Here is a 9,336-nt window from a genome sequence, read left to right on the forward strand (position 1 = left end):
CGAAGCTTATACTGGGTCTCTAGTCTGCTGCTCTCTCTGCTTTCTGGCCACCATGTTGTAAGCTGCCTGTTCTGCCAGGTCCTCCTCAGCAAGATGGGTAGAGCTCTCTGAAACTGTGAGTCAAATAAATCTGTCTTCTTTTTAAGTTGTTTTGTCAGGTATTTTTTTTAATCACAGAGGCAAGAGGCTAATACAGCATCCTAGGATCCATGGATCAAATCTCACCTTTCAACAAGGGACAGAACCTGCCAACCCCCAGACTCCACTCACTAACATGAGTTTTTGCTTCTGCAACACTCACTTATAGAGCTCTGAGAACTGTTTGTAGAGGGCGATGGAGTCCATGTCCTGGCCTTGCAGCTTGAGTCTTCCCCACTGTTCCTTGAGCACTTCCAGCTGCTTCCACAGTATCAGGAAGGATCTAAGCAGGGTGAGGGACAGCACAGGATCACACTTGCCCTCCAGCAGAGCAGAGGCCTTTGGGCTGCTTTGAGCCTGATTTCTGAATCCTGGCAGTTTGGACCAATCTGGCTGAAAGCAAGATGGAAGTTAATCATTATTGATAGTGGACCAGTATGGACTAACTTTGTACATGTACCCATGCAGAACAAAACCTTTGAAGACTGAGTCTTTTCCTCAGGAGAAATGGTTTACAGGACTGTAGCACAGTAGCATCTCAAGATGTTGAATACCCTTCCTGAACAGACAGTGCACAGAAACACCAGAGATGAACCAATGAACACTAGAAATGAACTAGAAACCCATGAAATTGGCAAAAAACTCCAATAAATAAAAAAAATTTACTATAACCTCACCATGGAGTGTGGGGAAGACTTCAATCTCAACTGTGCTGAGCACTTGCCAGACTGCGGAGGCTATATAGAAAAGGCTGTTTTATTGTTATTGGTTAATTTTTAAGGCAAATGAAATATTAATGTGCAAGTAAGAGAGTTTTTTTTAATGCCACATCTTATGTAGCATTAGCACAGCCCTGGTATCCACTGGGAGAGGTTATGGGCAAGATGTGGTTCTCTCATTAATCTCTCAAGAAGGTTCTTCAGTACAACAGGGCACTGGCTAAGCATGTAGCTATTTGTCAAGAATACCTGTGTACTTTTGTCCTGTGTGTCTTTCCAGCCAGAGGAACCCTCCATGATCATAGGGTAGCTGCTCAGAAGTACATCTTCCATTAGCAGTTGCATGCTCACCACCTCTTCATGAGCCACCTTGCAGTCACGGTCACTAAGCCCACAAAAGCACAGCTACAAACAAAGGAAAAAGAAACTCCTTCCATTTTGAGGACTTCCATGTATTCTTTATACATAATCTGGGGGAAGAAAACTAGAAACAACTGTGTTTATAAAACCCACCCTCTCAATTAGGAGAACAATCCATAAGAACCAGAGTAGCACAGCTTACATCTTCATAACCATATTAGACGGTTGACTTTGTGAAGTAGGAAGTTCCAGACCCCTTACAGCAGATTTGTGTATGATGAAACACTGAATGAGAACAAGAGGCCTTGTATTCAAGCCCCAGTACTAGTACACACACACACACACACACACACACACACACACACACACACACACACACACCAGCAAAAAACAATGCAGGAGGCATGGCTCAATGATCAGAACACCTAATTTAGTAAGTGCAAGGCCCTGAGTTCAAAATTCAGTACTGATAAAATAGATAACTACAAAAATAAAACAAGGCTATGGGCATGGTTCAGTGGTATAGCAATTACCTAGCAAGTATGAGGCCCTGCATTCAAACTCCAGTACTACCAAAAGAATGTGTGTGTGTGTGTGTGCAATATGAGTACTATATATAAAAATACTATTATAAATAATACTACTTATTTAATACAATGATTAATAAGATGATTAAAAGAAGTTAACAATTTAAAAGAATTAAAAGAAACTAACAATGACAAGTGAAAAAAATTAAAAGAAATTCTTCAATTCTTCTTATGAGTCCTGGTTAAAAAGTTCCTTTCTTGCCAGGTAGGTCAGGAGTCACATGCCTCTGAACTGCCAACATCTGCAGTTTCTGCAAGAGGCCCAGACCATGACTAGAGATTGGGGGCCTCTTCTCTAGGTCATTATGCCATGGGAACTTCAGCTGAGGCTACAACCAGGTCTCATTCATACTGAGACCTTGATTCTTCTCCACAGTAAGCAAACATGACTCACCTTAAACCACTGAGTTTACAGCTTCATAATTAAAACCGGGCATGTGTCATAAAGGACAAGCACGGAATGGCTGGCCTGGGCACCTGATGACACCTGCTTTGCAGCCTGAGTTCAGCTCTCTCTCTAAGAAGGGGGAAGATATACCTACCTGCATATTATACTCTAGGGTGTCTGGGATGCTACTTATAACTGGAAATGGTCCTCCATCTTGTAGAGATGCTCTCCAAGGGAACAGTGCAAATGCCTAAAGAACAAAATGTTAGTCATGAAATGTTGTGCTGTATCCATAAGATAAAGGCATCTATCTATGAGCCGGATTTCTGCGTCCATATCCCAATACACTGTCGGATGATATATTTATTATATAAAAACACTTCTGATAGTGCATCCCAATGATGTAGAGGAGAGAAGAGTAAGACTCACTTCTTTTTATTGTTTTTGCAGCAGATGCTTTCAGTGTAACTAGTCAGTATCAGTCAGCACTAATCCATATTTATTATTACCAAAAGGAAAGTGCTTGAATGCTTGTGGTATTAGGAACCTTAAAAAGTTGGCAATCCAATTCTAGAAATCAACTCAAGACCAATGGTACAATTTATTACAGTAGGTCCCTGCCTTCTCCATAGACAATACAAAGTACCTTCCAGGAGGCCTGCCAATTCCACCCCATTCAACACTTCAAGGCCTGAGTATGGCTTCAATCAATTTCTAAAGACAGAGCTGATTTTGATAGCAAGGACACCTGCGTGCGGCTCATCCCAGGGGAGGCCCAAAGGCAGAAGGAGCAGGAGCATGTCCAATAGCCCTGACAAACAGGGCCCTGGCCCAACTCTGTCTTCTGGGTCTAACTGAAGACCAAATGGGCAGAGAGTCATTATTGCATAGTACAGAAGTGTGGTACATGTTGGTGTTGATGTAGCATCAGTTAATTAATAATTTATGATAGCAAAACATCACATGGGACATTTTGATTTGAAAGCTAGCTCCACAAATTCTTTGGTACTCTATGCATCCAGAGATGGGGTTTAATTTTGCTCCCCTTTAGTGCGGCTAGATTCGGGACTGACTTCCAGTGAATCTAGTAAGGCAGAAATGATGGGACATTACTTAGGGAAATTGAAGCAATATAGACAATGACTTCCATCCTGGAGTACTGTTCATTGGATAGTTTTGTTCTCTTGGATTGTTTGTTCTTGGAGAAGTTCTCTGCCATGCTGTGAGCAGGCTCTGTAGAGAAGTCTACCTGAAAAACCTTGGAAGCAAATCTTCTGACATCTACCAATAGCTATGTGATTAAGCTTAGAAGCCCTAGGATGATCATAGCCCCAGCTAACATCTTTATTGGAGCCTCATGAGGAATCCTGAGCCAGAACTACCCACATTAGCCACTTCCAGCTTCCTGATCCTCAGAAACTGTGAGAGATAATGAATGCTTATGATCTTAATCTGTTAAATATTGGAGTGCTTTGTTCTTCAACAGATAAGTTTGTGACCTGGTGTTGTCATGATTCTCCAGGAGTCTAACTCTCCCTTCCCTGAACCTTGGCCCCTTTCAAAGGTGGATAATATTCCTGCCTGGGAGCAGTAATAGTTGTCAGGATAGCATTTGATAAGCCATATGGTAACTACTGACCTAATTTATGTCTAGTAATTGTGACCATTATTTACTTAACGGAAGGGATGAAAATATTTGCGTTGCTCCCACCTGGGAGCACACAAGCTGTTGTCTCAAGCAGACTGGAGCATTTGTGGAAAAAAGCTGACTGGGAAGATCAGGTGACCTGGGTGGGAGGCAGGAGGCTCCTTGTGTGACTGAAAGTTGGGGACAATGAAGACTGTCTTACATTATTGAGACACTTGCAAATTTTAAACCAAATGGAAACACATTGACAAAATTCTCTACATGCCACACACCTTTTATAGGTAGAGAACACCTTTAAAACTCACCTGGAGGCCCTGGGGATCCAGTGGCGGAGGCAGGCCTAGCTGTGAAGCAAAAATGCTCTTCCTAAGGGCGTTGCTCAGTGGTGGCAACCCGTGGCACATGCCATCTGTGACAGACTGGTAGGCAGGGATGTTTCCAGCAGCTAAAAATGTTCTTAACCAAAACATGGGAGACATTGTATTTAAAGCAGTTACTGAAGTTTCTAAAACTCAAAATTGTCTTCAGAGTTACTTAGTAGCAAAATCTCATTTTGACAAGATGCTTCTTCCTCAGTCTGTCATCCACACACCCTCATGGTTCACCGCACTTAACGAAACATTGATGCTCTCTAGACTAGAACTGCTTTGTTTATGTTTTTTATTGGTGGATATTAAACTGTACAGATGAAGGGGTTTCATCATGACACTTTTCTGGTTCAGGAGTTACTGGGGTTTGAACTCAGAGCCTTGCACTTGCTAGGCAGGTGTTCTACTGCTGAGCTATACTTCCAAGGCCATGTTTTGCAATGATTATTTTGAGATAAGTTCTTGCTTCCTACCTGGGTATGTACCTGGACCACAATCCACATCCTCATAGCTAGGATGACAGGTATGTGACAACAGTGTCAACTTCTTTCTGTTGAGATGGAGTCTCTTGAGTATTTCTGTCTGGGCTGTCCTGGAGCCATGATCCTCCAGATGTCAGCCTGTTATGCTACCTGAATGACAGGCTGGATCCATTATTCTCAAGTATTGGTGGAAAAGGGATTGACCTTTAACCATGATCCTTTCAAGAAGCTAGGATTACAAGTATGAACTGCTGTATCCAGCTTTGCCATGATACTTTTATATGTCTATAAATGTACTTGGATCAAATTTACCTTCTTTAGACTAGCACTATTTTATAGAACTTTCTGTAATGATGAAAACACTATCTGTACAGAGCACATGTGGCTGTTGAACACTTGAAATGTGACAACTGTGACTGAGGGACTCAGATTTTTTTTAATAATTGCTTTATTTGTTTTTGTTTATGTGGTACCGAGGAATTGAACTCAGGGACTCAGAGTGCTAGACAAGCACTCTAGCCACTAAGCCACATTCCCAGCCCTGAGGGATTCAGTTTTAAATTTTATTTTGTCTAAATATTAATTTCAGTTAAATAGCTATATCTGACTACCAAGTTGAATACTACACCTGTAACTCTAGAACAAAGATTTCAAATGTTTGTTCAATTATTTTAAATCCAACAGCCAGGACAATAATTCTTGACATTTAAAACAAGATTTGAAATTAAATAAGAGCCAGGGGTCAGAGAATGAATGGTTTGAGTTTTGTTTTAAACAAAAATTGGCTTTGCATATCAAGAGCCATAAGCCCTGAAGACTAGAGCATGAAATTTATACCATAAGCAAATGAGAAGAGGATGTACATAAGAAATTAGCTTGACTTTGTAGCAAGGAAGAGGAGAGTTCTAACGGATGCCTCAGAAAAGCTGTGACATATGGTTAAGTTGGGGTGGGGGTCCCATAGCACAAGGGACCTATGGTCCAAATACTCCATGAGTCAGCAATTTTCCCATCAGGCTTTGTGCCGGCAGGCAGAGAGCAGGCCAACCTGCCCTTTGGGAAATGTTTTGTGCTTGCCGTCTTGTGACAGACCTTGTGATATGATCTATTGTACAGCAGAGCAGGAGAAGATCTTAGGTGCCTCTATAAGGCTGTTGCCCTGTGGTCTTTGATCTGTATCCTTCCAATTCTCCTCCCAGGCTATGGAAATGAACTTCTCTCATCCCAGCCAACTCTCTTTAGTCCTTTCTTTTTCTTAGTGGTGACAGTATTGAGGCTTGAACTCAGGGCCCAAGTGTTGTCCCTGGACTCATTTATTCAGGCTAGCCCTCAACCATTTAAGTTGTAGCTCCATTTCTGGCTTTTTGGTGATTATTTAGAGATTAATAAGAGTCTCATGGGCTTTCCTGCCCCAGCTGGCTTTGGACTGTGATCCTCAGATCTCAATCTCCTGAGTAGCTAAGATTATGGTCATGAGCCACTGGTGCCTGGCTCAGTTCTTTCTTTTTAAACTTCGGAGAAGTCTTCAGCTACATAAGCAAAATGTTCCCTAGGGTAAACATCCCTATTTATTCAGTCTTACAGAACTCTGAGAAGGTCCAAGGAACTTCCTTAAGCTTCCTGTGTCTTTTGATTATATAAGACTTTCCTTTGTTTGCAGATTCAGTGGTTCATAAAATGATCAAGAAGGATGACATTTATCTATCAGCTTTTTTTTTCTTCTCTTACCTTCTGCCTTCTCTCAGAGTTTCCTTCTGTAGCCAGAATCAGCTGGTACTCAGACTTTGGAGCTGAAAAAGCCTAGTTTCTAATTCTGGTTTACCTCTTACTTGCTGTACCATTCCCATCAAATATAACCTGAAGCACTCTGAAGATAAAAGGCCAGGCAAATGCAATAAAGAAAGGGCTCACAGGGGTGCAACACGGGGCTGATGTAGAAGGAGATATGGGTCAGGGTGCCCTCTGTTCCTGCAGAGTGTACTCAGATGAAGTAATCCTGGAAAAGCATTCTAGAGGAATAGAACAGTTTCCTTGCACAGTACTAGTTTAGTCCTGCAAACCAAATCCTCACCATGGGTAAGTTCCTTATGAATTCTGACCTTGGGCTTTCAGAGCCCAGAAGCCTTCTACTGAATGGCCGTCTCGCTGATCAGAACCTTTATGTCCTATGTGCTTGACTAACCCAGGAAGCTATCTGGCAGCAAAAGAAAATGAATTAACATTGTTATTACATTTTTGTCCTACTGAATTCACAGTCTAAGAGTCCTGTGGCAAAGTAAAGAAAATACAGAAAAGAAAGAAAACTTGAGCACATTCAGTACAATGCCCACACTCACATTCTCCAACCACACCAAGATGCAATACCTGGGGCCCTGGTTGAACAAATATGAGTACTATGAATTAACCAAAAGAAGTTGCTGAATTTTGACAATTAAAGAATAAGCAGAGCTAGGTGCCTGGTGACTCATGACTAGAATCCGAGCTGAGACCTGAAGGATTGAAATAGTAAAGATGGTCTGGGAAGTTAAAATGTTAAATGGATATGTGGCTAAACTGAGTAGAGTACCAGCCATAAGCAAGCATGCCAATCCAAGAATACAAAGCCCTGGTTCAAGTCCCAGTCCTGGCACCAAAAATTTTAAAAAACTGAAAATTATAAAAAAGGCAGAGATGCCCAGTCCAGGCCCAACTCTCTTCTCCCATATAACATTTATTCTGGGATCTAGAGGTATGGCTCATTAGTAGACCATTTGCTAAAAACATGAAGCCTAGAATTAAAAAAAAAATACCCAGAAACATTGTGAATCTTAATTCAAACTCAATCCAAATCCTATCAGAATCATAATTAATTAGCCAAATGAAACATTCTTTTTTTTGCATGCAGAATACTTAATATGATGGTTTTTTTGAGGTCAAAGGAATTTATAAATTTAACTACAGGAGCCAATTCTAGCAGTTGCAGAAGTGTAGTGAAAATAAGTAAGTAAGTAAATAAATAAATAAATGTCTTAAGGATTCTAATCTTTAGACATCTAGAATTTTTACTCTCCATAAAACAACCTGAATATTGGAAGCAGGTAATTGTGATACAAACTTCTGAAACTAAACTTAATAAAACCAGGCATATTGAAATAGATCTCACTCAGACAGCTTTGCAGCAGGACACATTTGGTAGCTAGTGTTCTAGAACTGATTGTGTTTCTGACTATTTTAAGCTTATTATCTAATCTTGCCAGGAGTGGCCGCCCTAGCTGGTCACTGAGCAAACACTGGCTCAGCAGAATTTGTTAGGCAGGAATAGCTCTCCAGCCCTTACCGGACGAGATGCCTCACTGCTGAATCGAACTGGAGCAACATAACCTCCCTGTGGAGCAGGAGGGCCTGTGCCACCTGGGTTGGATCCTGGGGGCTCTGGAGGCCGTCAAGTGTTTTCTGCAGCTCTTGAAGCTCAGACCCTAGAAGATGGACAGCATTGTCAGACAGTGTGAAATACAGGTTACTACAGCCAACCCAGTGATTCTTTATTGAACCTCCCCAAAGCTGACTGGTCATCTAGTCAGACTTCCCTTCCTTTGTGGATGTACCAATTATGTACTTTTGCAAGATCAGCAAAGCTTTATTCAGTAGAACTGGAGATCTGACTTATCTTTCCTTCCTTCTTTCTTGCCTTGGTAAAACAAAACAAAAGAAAACAAAGCAAAACTTGCTGTGCTTATTATCATAGTAAGAACATGCTATTGAAACTCAGTTTTGAAATTTATAAGATACTATGGTCTCAAAATAGAATTAAAATGAGAAATCACAAAGGACTGGGAAAGTATACTGCACAGGATATTTAATAGGGACTTGAAATTACATAAATTATAAATCAGCATGCATTTTCATTGTCACACCAGCCCTCTCAGCCTTCCCTGCCACTGGCTCATGGACCAATTAAAGCATGTAAAAAATACATGCATTCATATGCACACATATAAATACATATATGTGCACATATATTTACACACATATGCATCTTTCTAATACATTCTACTCATTTTAGGAGTAAGCATGAGAGGACACTACTTAGCTTATTTTTGGGGCACCTAGTACAAGAGTAGGTGCCATATAAATAAATGTCTACACAGTTAAGTTGGAAATGTAACAGGGAAAAATTTTGGAGCACTCAAGCTGTGTTGAGGAATCTGGCCTGCATCTGGACATCTATCCTGGGGGATCTATCTATGTTATTTGGCCCAGAAAAGGGAGTGAATCTGACAAAATAGGAAAGCCCAGCAAAAAGTAAAAAAACTCTTAGGAAGCCTAAGGGGCTTACGCTCTCAGGACTACCAGAATATCAGCTGGTTAAATGCTGACAGTCCTTCTGAAGATAGTGCTAGTCTTCTACCCAGAAAGGACATTCTTGCTATGGGAAGAAGGATGGCAAAGTTGATCACTATCCCTGCACATGTATACCAGAATTGCTGGAGTTCCTCCCCCTCCCCCTCCTCTCCCTCCCCTTCTTCCCCTCCTCATCCTCTCCTTCCTCCTCCTCCCCCTCCTCTTCCTCTCCTTCTTCCTCCTCCTCCCCCTCCTCCTCCTCTCCCTCCTCCTCCTCCTCCTTCTTCATCTTTTTCTTTCTTCTCCTTCTTTGAAAAATATGTATC

At 41.4% G+C, this 9,336-nt stretch overlaps 1 protein-coding gene across 1 annotated transcript in view; it reads right to left on the reverse strand.

Annotated features, from left to right (window-relative positions):
- Positions 1–9,336, reverse strand: part of LOC105990086 (coiled-coil domain-containing protein 162-like) — a 57,797-nt gene that overhangs the window by 42,782 nt on the left and 5,679 nt on the right. The window contains 5 exon segments of the mRNA XM_013022403.1: positions 302–531; positions 1,107–1,262; positions 2,347–2,442; positions 4,146–4,296; positions 8,007–8,145. Of these exon segments, the coding sequence (XP_012877857.1) occupies positions 302–531; positions 1,107–1,262; positions 2,347–2,442; positions 4,146–4,296; positions 8,007–8,145 (772 nt within the window).

The sequence above is a fragment of the Dipodomys ordii genome, unplaced genomic scaffold (genome assembly GCF_000151885.1).
Source record: "Dipodomys ordii isolate 6190 unplaced genomic scaffold, Dord_2.0 Scaffold62, whole genome shotgun sequence".
Lineage (NCBI taxonomy): Eukaryota > Metazoa > Chordata > Mammalia > Rodentia > Heteromyidae > Dipodomys > Dipodomys ordii.